The following is an 18,022-nucleotide window of genomic DNA, read 5'->3' as shown; positions in this document are numbered from 1 at the left end:
CCGTTGCCGCCAGGCCTGCCACTTATAAGGCAACAGCTCCACCCCGTCCCAGGCCAGGAAGGCGGGGAGGAAGAGGGAGGGAGCAAGTGCCCTGCCATCTACCTGCAGCCTCTCATTCCACCTCGGCTGGCCCAGCTGATGCCTCTGTGTCAGAATAGCTAGTTCCCCATTTTGGGAGACTCCTTCCCAGCTGCGCTGTGGGTGGTTTATACAGAAATGTCCACAAACCCAAGTCCCTAAGCTCTAGCAAAATGTCAAGGGGGGAAATAGCTTGGAAGGGAAATCAGAGGTTGATGGGCTGGGTAGGGGGGTCTAGCTGGGCTCTCTTTTGCTCCTTGCCCCTCTGGTGCCCATGAAAGAGACCCCTACAGACTGATTCTGGGCCCTGGTCCCTGACACCAAGGGCCCAGCCCCCTGAAGTCTTGGTCAGGCTCCCCAGTTCCCCAGGCAGGGCCCGATTGCCTGGGGGGAGTCATTCCAGCCCAAGGGGCTGGATGGGGGGCTTGAGGTCTGGCCACACTTCACAGATCTGCAATTGGCAATAGATGAATGCCCAGACTTCTCCACCCTTGGTGTCTTGGATCAATGGGCCCAGCCAAAGGCATCTTGTGCCATCTAATGGACAAAGTAGGAACTGCAGGAGGTCCCACGGCTGCCGGCTGTTCAGGCCTGTCCGTGTCTGGCCTCCAGGCCCCATCCCAGCCCACTGGGGCAGGGAACAGGATTCACCCTGTGCCAGAGAAGCCCTTATTGCCCTGCTTCCCTCAGTCTCTAGTCCTCACTGAGCCTCAGGGCCCAGAGCGTCACCAGGGAAGTGGTGGGTTCTTCCCAAGGGTGAAGGGTGGGTGCTCATGCCCCAACTCCCTCTGCTCTGAGCTCTGATCCAGGGGACAGGAGAGTCACAGAAGAGGCACAAGGCGGGAGATGGAGCTGAGGGGTTGAGTAGGGCAAGTGGGGAGACCTCCCCCCCCTCAACAGCAGCCCCTGTCTCCACCCTCCACAGCTGCCACCCCACCCCATTCCAGACCCCTACACTCAGAATCTGAGGCCTTGGGTGCTAAGATTTCCACCTTGAGCAAGAATCCTGGTACTCCCAGGATTCTAGAAACTCCTGCAAGTTACCAGCCCAGGTCCTCAGATGGTGGTCAGGAAACTTGGGAGCATCAGAGAATGAAGGACGTGGCCCAGGCCACACAGCAGCCTGAGAACAGGTCTTGCTCAGTCCTGCCCCTTCCTGGGACCCTCTCTTGCTTCTCAGGCTCCTGAGGGTACTGGGACTCCACCTCCCTTCCTATCTCATTCCTGAAAGAGAAACAGCTCAGTCTCTGAATCAGCATGAGAAGGACCCAGGGACCTGGGACCCTGTCTCCCTGTCCCCATCTCCCCTCAAAATATACATGCCTCTTGACCTGGGATTGGGCAAAGTGCTACTCAGGGAGGCCACCTTGCCTCTGGATTCCCTGAAGAAACTTGGCCAAGGCCTTTCCCTCTCTGGGTCTCAGTCTCCTCCTTCCAGAGCCAGGGACCAGCCACCTTAGGTGTAACAGGCTCTATAAACTGGTGAGGGGTGCTTGTGCAGCAGCTGCCATGATGATGATCATACCTTAGGCCCTTGGAGGGGTGGAGCCCCTCTGCGTCCATCTCCCTGGGGAGATGTTTCAGCCTAGTAGCCCGGGCTGGGGGCCAATGTCTGGCTAGAGATTGAGCCAGACAGACCCTCAACCAGCATGTGGCCACCAGCTGTGGGTGGGAGGCCCAACAACTCCTCAACCTGCCAGCTCACCCTGGGGATCTAAGCTCAGCCAGCCCCCAGCTGTGACTGCAGGGGAGGCCTGGGTCTACTGGAACAGGATGTGGGGGCAGCCCGTTCCACACCACAGAAAAGCAGCCTGTGGCAGGGGCTAAACTTGTTGTGTGGCCTCGAGCAGGTGCTCTTCCTCTCTGTGTCTGGTTCCCAGTCTGGGAAGGGGATAAGAATCTTCTGTGAAGATCTCTGCTTGCAGGGAATTCCCTGGCAGTCCAGTGGTTAGGACTCTGCAGGACTCCGTGCTTTCACTGCCAAGGGCCTGGGTTCCATCCCTGGCTGGGGAACTAAGATTCCACGAGCCGCGTGGCACAACCAAAAAAAAAAAAAAAAATTAAGATCTCTGCTTGCTGGTTGCAGGTGGGAAAAAGACCCCATGTGTGCCCTTGGTGTCTTGGATCAATGGACCCAGCCAAAGGCATCTTGTGCCATCTAATGGACAAAGTAGGAACTGCAGGAGGTCCCACAGCTGCCGGCTGTCTCAGGCCAAGTGATGGGCAGCAGGGCCACCCAGCAGAAACCACACCCTCTTAGGACAGCAGGCAGTAACCAGGCAACCTCAATAGAAAGAGGCAGGGACAGTGGGAGATGCTCCAGTGATTGCTTCTTTTTAAAAATTTTAAAATTTATTAATTATTTTTTCCTAAGTATAGTTGATTTACAATGTTGTGTTAGTTTCAGATGTACAGCAAAGTGATTTGGAGATATACATACACATATATATATATATATATATCCTTTTTCAGATCCTTTTCCATTGTAGGTTACTACAAGATATTGAATATAGTTCCCTGTGCTATACAGTAAATCCTTTTTGTTTATTTTATATATAGTAATGTGTATCCCATACTCCTAATTTATCCCTCCCCCTTTCCCCTTTGGTAACCATAATTTTGTTTTCTATGTCTGTGAGTCTGTTTCTCTTTTGTAAATAAGTTCCTCTGTATTATTTTTTACATTCCACATATAAGTAATATCATTATTGTTTGTCCTGCTCTGTCTGACTTACTTCCCTCAGTATGATCATCTCTAGGTCCATCCATGTTGCTGCTAATGGCAATATTTCACTCTTTTTTATGGCTGAGTAATACTCCATTGTGCATATATATGTATATATATGCCACATTTTCTTTATCCATTCATCTGTCAATGGACATTTAGGTTGCTTCCATGTCTTGGTTATTGTAAGCAGTGCTGCTATGAACATTGGGGTGCACGTATGTTTTCTTTTATTTTTTCATTTTTTTAATGTTTATTTTTTATTTATATATTTTTTCTTATTAGTCATCCATTTTATACACATCAGTGTATACATGTCAATCACAATCTCCCAATTCATCCCACCACCCCCACCACCCCCCGCCGCTTTCCCCCCTTGGTGTCCATACGTTTTTTTCTCTACTTCTGTGTCTCAATTTCTGCTCTGCAAACCGGTTCACCTGTACCATTTTCTAGGTTCCACCTATTTGCGTTAATATATGATATTTGTTTTTCTCTTTCTGACTTACTTCACTTTGTATGACAGTCTCTAGATGCATTCACGTCTCTACAAATGACCCAATTTCATTCCCTTTTATGGCTGAGTAATATTCCATTGTATATATGTACCACATCTTCTTTATCCGTTCACCTGTCGATGGGCATTTAGGTTGCTTCCATGACCTGGCTATTGTAAATAGTGCTGCAATGAACATTGGGGTGCATGTGTCTTTTTTTTTTTTTTTTTTTTTGTGGTACGCGGGCCTCTCACTGTGTGGCCTCTCCCGTTGCGGAGCACAGGCTCCGGATGTGCAGGTTCAGCGGCCATGGCTCACGGGCCTAGCCGCTCCGCGGCAGGTGGGATCTTCCCGGACCGGGGTACGAACCCGTGTCCCCCGCATCGGCAGGCGGACTCTCAAGCACTGCGCCACCAGGGAAGCCCCCGCATGTGTCTTTTTGAATTATGGTTTTCTCTGGGTATATGCCCAGTAGTGGGATTGCTGGGTCATATGTTAATTCTATTTTTAGTTCTTTAAGGAACTGTTCTCCATAGTGGCTGTATCCATTTACATTCCCACCAACAGTGCAAGAGTGTTCCCTTTTCTCCACACCCTCTCCAGCATTTGTTGTTTGTAGATTTTCTGATGATGCCCATTCTAACTGGTGTGAGGTGATACCTCATTGTAGTTTTGATTTGCATTTCTCTAATAATTAGTGATGTTGAGCAGCTTTTCATGTGCTTCTTGGCCATCTGTATGTCCTCTTTGGAGAAATGTCTATTTAGGTCTTCTGCCCTTTTTTTTTTTTTTTTTTTTTTTGCGGTACGCGGGCCTCTCACTGTTGTGGCCTCTCCCGCTGCGGAGCAGAGGCTGCGGACGCGCAGACTCAGCGGCCATGGCTCACGGGCCCAGCCGCTCCACGGCATGTGGGATGCTCCTGGACCAGGGCACGAACCCGTGTCCCCTGCATCGGCAGGCAGACTCTCAACCACTGCGCCACCAGGGAAGCCCTTCTGCCCATTTTTTGATTGGGTTGTTTGTTTTTTTAATATTGAGCTGCATGAGCTGTTTATATATTTTGGAGATTAATTCTTTGTCCGTTGATTCATTTGCAAATATTTTCTCCCATTCTGAGGGTTGTCTTTTCGTCTTGTTTGTAGTTTCCTTTGCTTTGCAAAAGCTTTTACGTTTCATTAGGTCCCATTTGTTTATTTTTGTTTTTATGTGTGATTTATGTCAGAGTGTTCTTCCTATGTTTTCCTCTAAGAGTTCTAGGGTGTCCGGTGTTACATTTAGGTCTCTAATCCATTTTGAGTTTATTTTTGTGTATGGTGTTGGGGACTGTTCTAATTTCATTCTTTTACATGTAGCTGTCATAGATTAGTTGAGCATAGGTGCATGGGTTTATTTCTGGGCTTTCTATCCTGTTCCATTGATCTATATTTTTGTTTTTGTGCCAGTACCATATTATCTTGATTACTGTGGCTTTGTAGTATAGTCTGAAGTCAGGGAGCCTGATTCCTCCAGCTCCGTTTTTTTCCCTCAAGAGTGCTTTGGCTATTCGGGGTCTTTTGTGTCTCCATACAAATTTTAAGATATTTTGTTCTAGTTCTGTAAAAAATGCCATTGGTAATTTGATAGGGATTGCATTGAATCTGTAGATTGCTTTGGGTAGTAGAGTCATTTTCAAAATATTGATTCTTCCAATCCAAAAACATGGTATATCTCTCCATCTGTTGGTATCATCTTTAATTTCTTTCAACAGTGTCTTATAGTTTTCTGCATACAGGTGTTTTTTCTCCCTAGGTAGGTTTATTCCTAGGTATTTTATTCTTTTTGTTGCAATGTAAATGGGAGTGTTTCCTTAATTTCTCTTTCAGATTTTTCATCGTTAGTGTATAGGAATGCAAGAGATTTCTGTGCATTAATTTTGTATCCTGCAACTTTACCAAATTCATTGATGAGCTCTAGTAGTTTTCTGGTAGCATCTTTAGGTTTCTCTATGTATAATAACATGTCATCTGCAAACAGTGACAGCTTTACTTCTTTTCCAATTTTTATTTCTTTTATTTCTTTTTCTTCTCTGATTGCCGACACTAGGACTTCCAAAACTATGTTGAATAATAGCGGTGAGAGTGGACATCCTTGTCTTGTTCCTGATCTTAGAGGAAATGCTTTCAGTTTTTCACCATTGAGAATGATGTTTGCTGTGGGTTTGTCGTATATGGCCTTTATTATGTTGAGGTAGGTTCCCTCTATGCCCACTTTCTGGAGAGTTTTTATCATAAATTTGTGTTGAATTTTGTCAAAAGCTTTTTCTGCATCTATTGAGATGATCATATGGATTTTATTCTTCAGTCTGTTAATATGGTATATCACATCCATTGATTTGCGTATATTGAAGAATGCTTGCATCTCTGGGATAAATCCCACTTGATCATGGTGTGTGATCCTTTTAATGTGTTGTTGGATTCTGTTTGCTAGTATTTTGTTGAGGATTTTTGCATCTATATTCATCAGTGATATTGGTCTGTAATTTTCTTTCTTTGTAGTATCTTTGTCTGGTTTTGGTATCAGGGTGATGGTGGCCTCATAGAATGAGCTTGGGAGTGTTCCTTCCTCTGCCATTTTTTGGAAGAGTTTGAGAAGGATGGGTGTTAGCTCTTCTCTAAATGTTTGATAGAATTCACCTGTGAAGCCATCTGGTCCTGGACTTTTGTTTGTTGGAAGATTTTTAATCACAGTTTCAGTTTCATTACTTGTGATTGGTCTGTTCATATTTTCTGTATCTTCCTGGTTCAGCCTTGGAAAGTTATACCTTTCTAAGAATTTGTCCATTTCTTCCAGGTTGTCCATTTTATTGGCGTAGAGTTGCTTGTAGTAGTCTCTTAGGATGGTTTGTATTTCTGTGGTGTCTGTTGTAACTTCTCCTTTTACATTTCTAATTTTATTGATTTGAGTCCTCTCCCTCTTTTTCTTGATGAGTCTGGCTAATGGCTTATCAATTTTGTTTATCTTCTCAAAGAACCAGCTTTTAGTTTTATTGATCTTTGCTATTGTTTTCTTTGTTTCTATTTCATTTATTTCTGCTCTGATCTTTATGATTTCTTTCCTTCTGCTAACTTTGGGTTTTGTTTGTTCTTCTGTCCCTAGTTCCTTTAGGTGTAAGGTTAGATTGTTTATTTGAGATTGTTCTTGAGGTAGGCTTGTATAGCTATAAGCTTCCCTCTTAGAACTGCTTTTGCTGCATCCCATAGGTTTTGGATCGTCGTGTTTTCATTGTCATTTGTCTCTAGGTATTTTTTGATTTCCTCTTTGATTTCTTCAGTGATATCTTGGTTATTTAGTAACGTATTGTTTAGCCTCCATGTGTTTGTGTTTTTTACGTTTTTTTCCCTGTAATTCATGTGTAATCTCATAGCGTTGTGGTCAGAAAAGATGCTTGATATGATTTAACTTTTCTTAAATTTACTGAGGCTTGATTTGTGACCCAAGATGTGATCTATCCTGTAGAATGTTCTGTGTGTACTTGAGAAGAAAGTGTAATCTGCTGTTTTTGGGTGGAATGTCCTATAAATATCCATTAAACCTATCTGGTCTATTGTGTCATTTAAAGCTTGCGTTTCCTTATTAATTTTCTGTTTGGTTGATCTGTCCAATGGTGTAAGTGAGGTGTTAAAGTCCCCCACTATTATTGTGTTACTGTCGATTTCCTCTTTTATAGCTGTTAGAAGTTGCCTTATGTATTGAGGTGCTCCTATGTTGGGTGCATATATATATTTATAATTGTTATATCTTCTTCTTGGATTGATCCCTTGATCATTATGTAGTGTCCTTCCTTGTCTTTTGTAACATTCTTTATTTTAAAGTCTATTTTATCTGATATGAGTATTGCTACTCCAGCTTTCTTTTGATTTCCATTTGCATGGAATATCTTTTTCCATCCCCTCATTTTCAGTCTGTATGTGTCCCTAGGTCTGAAGTGGGTCTCTGGTAGACAGCATATATATGGTTCTTGTTTTTGTATCCATTCAGCAAGCCTGTGTCTTCTGGTTGGAGCATTTAATCCATTCACGTTTAAGGTAATTATCAATATGTATGTTCCTATGACCATTTTCTTAATTGTTTTGGGTTTGTTTTGTAGGTCCTTTTCTTCTCTTGTGTTTCCCACTTAGAGAAGTTCTTTTAGCATTTGTTGTAAAGCTGAATTCTGTTAGCTTTTGCTTGTCTGTAAAGCTTCTGATTTCTCCATTGAATCTGAATGAGATCCTTGCAGGGTAGAGTAATCTTGGTTGTAGGTTCTTCCCTTTCATCACTTTAAGTATATCATACCACTCCCTTCTGGCTTGTAGAGTTTCTGCTAAGAAATCAGCTGTTACCCTTATGGGAGTTCCCTTGTATGTTTTTTGTCATTTTTCTGTTGCTGCTTTCAATAATTTTTCTTTGTCTTTAATTTTTGCCAGTTTGATTACTATGTGTCTTGGCACGTTTCTCCTTGGGTTTATCCTGTATGGGACTCTCTGCACTTCCTGGACTTGGGTGGCTGTTTCCTTTCCCATGTTAGGGAAGTTTCTGACTGTAATCTCTTCAAATACTTTCTCAGGTCCTTTCTCTCTCTCTTCTCCTTCTGGGACCCCTATAATGTGAATGTTGTTGTGTTTAATGTTGTCCCAGAGGTCTCTTAGGCTGTCTTCATTTCTTTTCATTCTTTTTTCTTTATCCTGTTCCACAGTAGTGAATTCCACCATTCTGTCTTCCAGATCACTTATCCGTCCTTCTGCCTCAGTTATTCTGCTATTGATTCCTTCTAGTGTATTTTTCATTTCATTATTGTATTGTTCATCTCTGTTTGTTCTTTAATTCTTCTAGATCTTTGTTAAACATTTCTTGCATCTTCTCGATCTTTGCCTCCATTCTTTTTCAGAGGTCCTGGATCACCTTAACTATCATTATTCTGAATGCTTTTTCTGGAAGATTGCCTATCTCCACTTCATTTAGCTGTTTTTCTTGGGTTTTATCTTGTTCCTTCATCTGGTACATAGCCCTCTGCCTTTTCATCTTGTCTATCTTTCTGTGAATGTGGTTTTTGTTCCACAGGCTGCTGGATTGTAGTTCTTCTTGCTTCTGTTGTCTGCCCTTTGGTAGATGAAGCTATCTGCATGTATGTTTTCAAATTAGAGTTTTCCATCTTTTCCAGATATGTGCCCAGGATTGGGATTGCTGGATCATATGGTAACTATTTTTAGTTTTCTAAGGAACTTCCATACTATTTTCCATAGTGGCTGCACCATTTTACATTTCCACCAACAGTGTAGAAGAGTTCCCTTTTCTTCACACCCTCTCCAGCATTTATTATTTGTAGACTTAAAAAAATTTTTTTTGTGGTTGGAGTATAGCTGATTTACAATGTTGTGTTAGTTTCTGCTGTACAGAAACTACCACTTATACATATATCCACTCTTTTTTAGATTCTTTTCCCATATAGGTCATTACAGAGTATTAAGAAGAGTTCTCTTTGGGCTTCCCTGGTGGCACAGTGGTTGAGAGTCCGCCTGCCGATGCAGGGGACGCGGGTTCGTGCCGCTGGGCCTGCTCATCCAGAGCCTGTGCTCTGCAACGGCAGAGGCCACAACAGTGAGAGGCCCGCGAACTGCAAAAAAAAAAAAAAAGAAGAAGAGTTCTCTTTGCTATACAGTAGGTCCTCATTAGTTATCTATTTTATATATAGTAGTGTGTATATGTCAACCCCAATCTTCCAGTTTATCCGTCCCCCATCCCACTTTTCCCCCAGTAACCATAAGTTTGTTTTCTACATCTGTGGCTCTATTTCTGTTTTGTAAATAAGTTCATTTGTATCATTTTTTTAGATTCCCCCTATAAGTGATATCATATGATATTTGTCTTTCTCTGTCTGACTTACTTAACTATGACAATCACTAGGTTCACCCATGTTGCTGCAAATGGCATTATTTCGTTCTTTTTTATGGCTAAGTAATATTCCATTGTATACATGTAGCACTATTTGTAGACTTTTTTTTTTTTTTTTTTTTCCGGTACACGGGCCTCTCACTGTCGTGGCCTCTCCCGTTGTGGAGCACAGGCTCCGGCCATGCAGGCTCAGCGGCCATGGCTCACGGGCCCAGCCACTCCGCAGCATGTGGGATCTTCCCGGACCAGGGCACGAACCTGTGTCCCCTGCATTGGCAGGCGGACTCTCAACCACTGCGCCACCAGGGAAGCCCTGTAGACTTTTTTTTTTTCCTGTAGACTTTTTGATGATGGCCATTCTGACCAGTGTGAGGTGGTAACTCATTGTAGTTTTGATTTTCATTTCTCTAATATAGTGATGTTTCACATCTTTTCATGTGCCTGTTGGCCATCTGTATGTCTTCCTCAGAGAAATTTCTATTTAGGTCTCCTGCTCATTTTTTTTAAAAAAAATTTATTTTATTATTATTTTTAAAATTTATTCATTTAATTAATTTATTTTAGGCTGCTTTGGGTTTTTATAGTGCACAGGCTTTCTCTAGCTGTGGCGAGTGGGGGCTACTCTTCACCATGGTGCGCAGGCTTCTAATTGCGGTGGCTTCTCTTGTTGCGGAGTATGGCCTCTAGGCATGTGGGCTTCAGTAGTTGTGGCACGTGGGCTCAGTAGTTGTGGCTCGCAGGCTCAGTAGTTGTGGCGTGTGGGCTTAGTTGCTCCGTGGCATGTGGGATCTTCCCGGACCAGGGCTCAAACCCATGACCCCTGCATTGGCAGGCAGATTCTTAACTGCTGTGCCACCAGGGAAGCCCCCTCTGCCCATTTTTTTTTTAATATGAAATGAAATTTTATTTTCTCCCGATCTCTAGAGATAAAGTGGCACCACTTCAAGAGAGACACAATTCAATCCTTTAAAACTCCAGTCTTAATCTAGCATCATGCTGTAATAGAACAATTCTTCCTGGGGGTAAATGGAAGCATGCTTTAAGGTCCCAGCTTATAATTATTTTACCATTAGAAGCATAACCATATTTCGAAAACCTGGTGTTTACTGTTCTGATCTATTTGCTTCACTCCCAACCATCAGCGGGTTCCCACTTAGAGTGATGAGCCTGGAGGGAAATGAAGGCCTTTCTAAGAACTAATAAAAAACCATCTCTTCTGCAAGTGGTGTTTATATTATGTTTGCCATCGTTTGCTGGAAGACACTCTAGGAACTGCCCATTTTTTGATTTTTTTAAAATATTGAGTCGTAAAAGCTATTTGTATACTTTGGAAATTAAGCCCTTGTTGGTCGTGTCATTTGCAAATTTTTTCTCCCAGTCTGTAGGTTGTCTTTTTGTTTTATTTATGGTTTCCTTTGCTGTGCAAAAGCTTATAAATTTGATTAGGTCCCATCTGTTTATTTTTTTAAAATGTTTATTTATTTATTTATTTGGCTGCGCCAGGTCTTAGTTGCGGCATGTGGGCTCTTAGTCGCAGTCTGCGATTTCCTGACCAGGGATCAAACCCAGGCCCCCTGCACTGGGAGCGTAGATTCTTAACCACTGGACCACCAGGGAAGTCCCCCCATTTGTTTATTTTTGCTTTTATTTCTTTTGCCCTGGGAGACTGATTTGAGAAAATATTGCTACTACTTATGTCAGAGAATGTTTTGCCTATGTTCTCTTCTAGGAGTTTCATGGTGTCATGTCTTATTTTTATGTCTTTAAGCCATTTTGAGTTTATTGTTGTGTTTGGTGTGAGGGAGTGTTCTAACTTCATTGATTTACATGCATCTAGTGCTTGCTTCTGGTGGAGGAAATCAAGGGGGGCTTCATGGAGGAAGCACTATCTAGGCAAAGGATGACACAGCCCAGAAGAAATGGAGAGGACTGAACAGAGCAAAACAGTCAGAACTGGGTGATGCATGTGGGGGGAGCGCAATGGCATGTGCTAGTGGGAACTTGTCAGCCCTTGGCTGTATACATATGTGATGTGTACTGTCATGCACCATGTGCCCCCAGGTGGACATATAAAGAAAGGGACACAGCCCAGCCTCTCCCAGCTAGAATTCTGGGGTAGAAATGCCTGGAAGGAATGGATGTCCTCAGTCCCTCCTCCACCAACCTAATTCTGGAACAGAGATATTGGGAAAATCTCACAGGACTTCCCACCTGTGGACCCCTTCTTTAAGGCACCAGCCAGCCGCCCCCCTTATACTTTGTAGCTGGCCCAGTCATCCTCCTGTTTTGTTCACAGAGGGCTTGACTCTTGGGGCTTTCCTCTTCTCCTTCCCTGATCCCGTCAGCATCCCATACCCCCTGGGAACCCCTGGCCTCTGCAGTCCTTGTCCTCCTCCCCCCACCTCAGCCACCCATCTTCCAAGTCACCACCAATGAAGACGTGACCTTCATCATCTCCATTCAGAACATTCCTCCTCTTATAGCACCTTGTGCTCAGCATCTCCCCTGCCACAATTCTTCCCTCCCTGCCTCAAGACCTCCTTTCTCCTTGCCCAGTTTGGGTCCAGTCCCAGAGCTATAACCAGGCCCTTGACACACTCCTGGAGACCCTAGCTGCTCACCCTGTGCAGCTCTACCCCACATCTTGCTTTAACCCTTCTCCAGCTTCACTAGGTTGTGCCCATCAGCATACAGGCCACTCCCTGACCCACCTTCTTAAATGAACTTCCTTGAACTCCACATCTCCCCTCTCCAGCTCAACTCTCTGTTCTCTGAGCCCTTGCAAAACTTCACCAGTATTGTCCACATTTGCCATCTCCCCTTTACCTTGCCTCACTCCTTTGGCCCTTTTTAGTTGAGCTCCCATTCCACCATTCCAGTGAAACCCTTGTGTCCAGGTGGCCAAGGCCTTGGGGCCTCCAATTTCCCCAGCTTCAGGGCCATCAGCTGTCTTCAATGCCTCTTTCCTTCCCTCCTGGGTCCTTGGGCCCTTTGCTCACTCAGGTTCTCTCCTACCTCACCAGCCTCATCTCCTCTCCAGTCCCCATTCTAGCACTATGTTGGTTTCCTCACTGCACTCATCTCCCTCTTTGTCTTCCTGAGTTGACTATAAATTCCACAAAATTAGGGACTGGGCCTCGTTCTGAAGGGTCCCAGCATTCAGCCAGCACTGGACACATAGTAGGGGTGTGACTAAACCCTGGAATGGTACACTGGCTTGTGGTGCCACCCAATGTAGCCTTGCCTCCTCTCTTGAGACGTCATTCCTGGGTGTACATGTAGGTCCTTGAGTTTTCCAGCTCCCGAGGGCAGGACTGAGGGGACCCCTCTCCTCTCTCCGACCCCAGATCTCTCCAGGAACCAGGCAGCTCTGGCCTCCACTGAGGCATCTTCAGAATTCCAAGACTGTCTCCGGAATGCTGGGCCTCTCTGGGGAACGCCCAGTCTGGGGCACAGGTGGGGAGCCTGTGGAGTGGCTGGGCGGAGTATGGACAGCTGCTGACCTTCTGGCTGGAGCCTAAGTGCTGTGGCAGCTGTCCCTCTTGCAAGCACCACTGCTGACACCTCCACTTCCTTGCAGCCCCCCATCTACCCAAAGCCAGTTTCACTGTTCTGGCTGTAGCTCTGGCCTGGGTGCCCCCAGTAAGCTGAGAGCCACAAGGCCCCATGCCTCTATTCCCTGCCAGGGAGGGAAAGTGGGTTGCTGGAGCCGTGAGGTTTGCGGGAACTGGAAATCATGCCCATCAGAATCTGTTCCATCAGACAGAGTCCTCGGCTGGGAGCCAGGTGGCTCTGCTCTCTCCCAGACTCACTGGATGAACTTGACAGGCCCCTGAGTCTCTCTGGGCCCCAGGGTCCTTACCTGTCAAATGGGCAAGGGGAGTAGACGATATGCCCCTCGGTCCCGGGGAGTCAACGTCGCTGGCAGGAAATCCAGGTGAGCGGGCAGATGGACTGGAGCTACAGGCCCGCAGAGCCCCCACAGAGCCCTGCTTCTCCCCAACCAGAAGCGAGAGAGAGCCATGGCAGCCGTGCCAAGTGGCATCCAGGGCCTAGCCTGGTGCTGAGTGATTGCCCTCTCCAAGTATAGGACCCCTCAGCTGCCAACTGGCTGACTAAAGCCATGGCCCCCAGGAGCCTGTGAAATGCAGATTCCTGGGCCACGACAGACTCCAGGTGTGGAATTGCTGGAGATGGGGCCTGGGTACCAGCAGTTATAGAAAGGAGCCGGGTGGGTATGGAGCGTGGTAGTCTCTGATCTAACCTAACCCCTCCTGCAGAAGGTGGTGTGCAAGGGTGGTTAGAGCACAGGTTCTGGGACAGGGACAGAAATGGTCAGGGCAGGAATCCACCCTAGTGAAGATTAGGGAATGAAAGCCAGACACCAGGCCTCCAGGGAGCAGGGCTTTATTTGAATTCCCTAGGACAGGGCTGGGGGAGGTAGTCAGGGAGGGCCCGTGGTCAAGGACACACCCAAGTTCACATCCTGGGGACCCTAGCCCCCTGCCCCTAACCCCAGGGCCCAGCTGGAGTTGGAAGTTGGCACAGGCAGCTCTGGGAGAAGGTCGGTGTCTACTCCACCCCCTTCATGAATTCCAGGAACTCTGTGAGAGAGGGGCAGGCATAGGTCAGAGGTCGGGGCTGGGCAGGGCATGGGCACTGGGGATTCAGCACACCCTTACTCACCGTCATAGTCAATGCGGCCATCGTTGTTCTTGTCACCATCCTTCATGAGCTCCTCAATGTCGTCCTCTGTGATGGTCTCACCCGTAGCCTGAAGCATGATCTTCAGCTCCTCCAGGTCGATGTAGCCGTCAGTGTTTCTGCCAGTTGGGTGAGGGGGGCCTCAGAGCCCATGGTAGGGGCAGGGGGAGGGGAAGAAGCAGCCCTGCTCAAGACCCCAGGAAGTAAGGAAGAGCCACTGGGAGATGGGGCATCCCATCCCGCATTGCACAGAACGGGAGACTGAGGCCTCGAGGTCACAAGACTGTCCCCCTCTGCCCAGTTCCACTAGGGTCAGGGGCAGAGGTCAAGGGTCACACACTCACTTGTCAAACATGCGGAAGAGGTCAGAAAGCTCCTCCTCAGACTTTCCTTTGCTGTCATCCTTCATGCACCGAACCATCATGACCAAGAACTCATCAAAGTCCACTGTGCCGCTGCCTGGGGGGGTGGGCAGCACAGCCGTTGGAGAGCAACGGTCAGAATGGCTGGCACTGCCCTTGACACTAGACCCCACTGTTCTCACTGCATCCTCATAGCAACTCTGTGAGACAAGTGTGGTCAGTGTGCCCATTTTATAGATGATATGGCCAAGGCTCAGAGAGGCTAAACAGCTCCTTTAAGGGCACAGAGTAATAAGTGGCAGAGCCAGGATGCAGGTCCCCAGAGAGTTGGGGGCACTATGGGTCCGGGGCAGGGCAGGGGGGCAAAGGGGCTCACCATCCTCATCCACCTCGTCAATCATCTCCTGTAACTCCTCAGGTGTGGGGTTCTGCCCCAGCATCCTCATCACTTTGCCCAGCTCCTTGGTGCTGATGCAGCCATCCTCAGCGCCCAGCACGAAGATGTCAAAGGCTGCCTTGAACTCTGTGTCCAATAGGAGGGGAGGGGAAACAGCAGCCAGGGCTCAGCAGCCAAGAACCTGGAAGGCCAGACCCCTAGGGCCACCTGCTAACCTGCCCACTTCCCTCTGAGACCTCTGAGGTCACAGGGAGAGGGACCCCAGCCTCTGGCCTCCAGCCTGGGGTCCTCATGCTCCCCCAGCCCGGCTCTGCTGTTCCCCCACATGCGTGTTGGGGTACTCACCATTTTTCTGCTCTTCTGTCAGCTGCTCTACCTAGAGAGGAAAAGAGGTCTCAGGACCCAGGCTCAGGCCTTAACTGCTGTCGAGGAAACCAACCCATTCCACAGGTGGGAAGACTGAAACCCGGAAGAAGCAGGCCATTCCCAGGTCACAGAGCAGAGGCCTCAGTTCTCCCTCCTAGCCCCCAGAATCCTGAGGTGACCCAGCTGGCCTCACTGACTGGGCTCAGGGCCAGGGTGACAGGTGGGCACCCCCTCCAGGACTAAGGTGACCCTGAGTAACAATAGTCAGTGACCACTCAACGCCCTTTCGCCCCCACCCCCCCACCGAAACCCAAGCTGGGTGGCCTGAGAGACAGCTGTCCCTCAGGTTGGGACAATAAAACCAGTGTGGGGGTGGGCAAAGCCACCCACTGTAACCTGACCGGGGTGGCCACTGGGCTATTTTTAACAGGGGACAAAGTTAAACCTGGTGATTGTTCTGGGGACTCTGGCATGCAGGGGTAGGGCAGCGTTATCTGGCCCCCTGGCCTGCTGGTGCCTCAGGAGCCAAAATTAGTCCCTGGCTCTGCCAGGCCTTGTATGGGCACAGGGTGGAGGGCTGGTGTCCCCCTCCCAGCTCCACGGACTCCTGCAGGATAGGCAGGGGCACCCCCATAGCCAGCCATAGCCCTTCCCTGCCCAGGAATGGGGCCACATTTCCCAGGGCTGAGGGAGGGGTTCCCTTTTGGACAGCTGTCTGTGTCAGATGTCCTTGTCTCTGCGCTGGGGGTAGGTCAGCAACACGCCCCATCCCGAGATAGAATAGCATCTGAAGCCCCTCAGCGGCCCCAGCAGGGACTTGGGGTGACCTGACCACCCGCTAGCCCTTACCCCTGGCTAAGCCACTGAGCCCTGAGCCTGCCAGGCCAGATGGCGGCTGGGGCCCCAGTGCTCTGCTCCTTCTTCCCAGTCACTCCCTGCCTGCCTCAAACTTCAAAGCCCCTTCTTCAGCTCAGGATTCTGGCTCTGCAGCCCCCTTCTCACAACCCCTGTCCCACCCTCCACAGCATCTTCAGCCAGTCAAGGGACTGGAGGGGGTGGGGGATTGGGAGTGAGTGAGAAGCAGAATGTGAGGGACAGAGATGGGGGGCAGGGAAACAGCGACAGAGCCTCAGAGGAAGAGCCTGGGAGGAACAAAGAGACAGAAAGAGACTGGGAAAGTGACCAGAGACACAAACGCAGAGAGATGTGGCCGGGAGACAATGACACAGACTATAGATGTCTGGAGACAGGTCTAGACTTGTTGCAAAAGCTTCGACATCCTCTTCCACCACCCTGCACAGCTCCCACAAACCCTAAACTCACCCCTTCCACACCCGGGAACACCAGACCCACCATCCCCTTGAAGGTCTGGGCTGAAAGTATGTGGGTCCTCTCCTGGGTCCCCACCACCTCCTGGGGGTGACCTTGCACCCCATCCCGAGCTGAATGAGCCCCCAGTGGGCCAACCCACCCCAGCCCTGCCCAGACCCATCCCTCACCGCAGCCTTGTAGATGTCATCCATACTGGCGGCTCACAGGGCAGGCTGCTGGTGTTGCCAGCAGCCCTGGGCTTAAATAGCCCTGCCCCATCTCATTCCCCGCCCAGCCCACCCCTGCCTGCAGTATCCTCCACTCCCTCCCCCCGGCTCTGGTGATCTCACACTGGCCTGAGTCCTGTGTCCTCTGCCCAGGGCAAGGAGCCGATGAAGGGCTACAAGGACCAGTTCTCTTTTCTTCTGTCCCCCATTCCTCCAGGGGACTCTCTGGAAAGGTTTTAATGAGTGAAAACGTGAGCCCAGGACAGGACAGGAGCTCCAGTGTCGTGGGCCTCAGGCCAGGCCCCTATACACATTAGCTCAACTCCTATCCAACCAGGGGGGTGGGTGACGCTCCTGGGGGGGGTGGCGACTTGCTCAAGGTCTGTCTGACTTGGTAGCTCCTGCCTTAAGTTAAACCTCTCTGGAGTAGGGGCAGCAGTATACAAGAAGAGGCTGGGAGTGTAGGACCGGGCCAAGAGAAGCCTCGAATGTCAAGCTCAGAGTATGGTGCTGTGGAACTGGTGGAGAAGGAAGGCACTGACCTACCTCAGGAGAGTGTGGTCTGGAGCCCTTCTGCCAAGGGTGCCAGAGGAGCCATGCCCAAGACCTCTCATCTCCCCAGGGAGAAAAGTACTAGCTCTAGGCTTGACTGCACTCAATCAGTCATTCAACAAATATTGATACACCAACAGATGCCCCATCTGTGTAAGACTCCCCCCCTCCAGTTCCGTTACCACCTCTCTTTTCTAGACCTGGGTCTTCCCCTGAGTTAGGGCTGCTTCTCTGTGCTTCCCCTTTCCAGTACTGTAGTTCCTGGGTCCAGGACCAGGCTGTTGCCCCCTCATTTTGAGCTCTGGTAGGACACCATCTGGGGGTCTTGTGCCAGATGGCCAGCACATATCCCTTCCTTCCACCTAACCCTTCACCTCCTTCACACAGAGCCTACGCCAGTTCCCTGCCCTGCCTGACATGCATTGCATGGATTAACCCACTCAATTCTCTAGAAACCCATGTGACAGAGATCTCCGAGTCTCGGAGAGGTTAAGAAATAGCCCAGTTATTCTGTCCTGCTCGGGCTCCAGGCACAGATCAGATCTTCCTTCTCTCTCAACCCTCTCGTGCCCTCCAGGGAATAAGCCCAAGAGCCAGGTGAGATGTGGTTACTGTCTCTTATCTGGAGAGGGAAACTGAGGCCAGGCGTGGCAGTGACTTGCTTCGGGTAGCCCGGAAGGTGCGGGGCCATCGCACCTCCCTTCCTGGGCACCTAGCGGCAGTGCCCAGAGCAGTCCCTGCATAGGCCCTCAGTTTCTCCCACGCTGCAAAGAGCGCGGCAGGCGGCGCCACGCAGGTGCCGGTTACGCAAGAGGACAGTCCCCGGCGTCCTGCGCACGCGCGCCGCTGGCGGCTGCTGTCAATTACGCGCGAAGCGGGGAGTGGGGCGGGGG

The 18,022-nt window shown here is 48.6% G+C and overlaps 1 protein-coding gene across 1 annotated transcript; it reads right to left on the bottom strand.

Annotated features, from left to right (window-relative positions):
• Nucleotides 1-13,601: 13,601 nt before the first annotated feature.
• On the bottom strand, nt 13,602-16,638 carry TNNC1 (troponin C1, slow skeletal and cardiac type). Its single transcript, XM_004267893.3, has 6 exons — nt 16,539-16,638; nt 15,019-15,049; nt 14,653-14,799; nt 14,259-14,373; nt 13,897-14,033; nt 13,602-13,814 (listed from the first exon to the last, which is right to left on the bottom strand). The coding sequence occupies exons 1-6, from the start codon at nt 16,560-16,562 to the stop codon at nt 13,783-13,785; spliced, it is 486 nt and encodes a 161-aa protein (XP_004267941.1). The 5' UTR covers nt 16,563-16,638; the 3' UTR covers nt 13,602-13,782.
• Nucleotides 16,639-18,022: the final 1,384 nt, after the last annotated feature.

Source organism: Orcinus orca, chromosome 10 (genome assembly GCF_937001465.1).
Source record: "Orcinus orca chromosome 10, mOrcOrc1.1, whole genome shotgun sequence".
NCBI lineage: Eukaryota > Metazoa > Chordata > Mammalia > Artiodactyla > Delphinidae > Orcinus > Orcinus orca.
This window is presented reverse-complemented; position numbering and strand designations above follow the sequence as displayed.

What these genes read in the sequence shown, in the direction of transcription:
- TNNC1 (XM_004267893.3), bottom strand. Translation starts at nt 16,562, where the DNA reads ATGGATGACATCTACAAGGCTGCG. An exon ending in ATGACATCTACAAGGCTGCG is followed by an intron (nt 15,050 to 16,538) that starts GTGAGGGATGGG and finishes TTTCCTCTCTAG; the next exon opens with GTAGAGCAGCTGACAGAAGA. An exon ending in GACAGAAGAGCAGAAAAATG is followed by an intron (nt 14,800 to 15,018) that starts GTGAGTACCCCA and finishes TATTGGACACAG; the next exon opens with AGTTCAAGGCAGCCTTTGAC.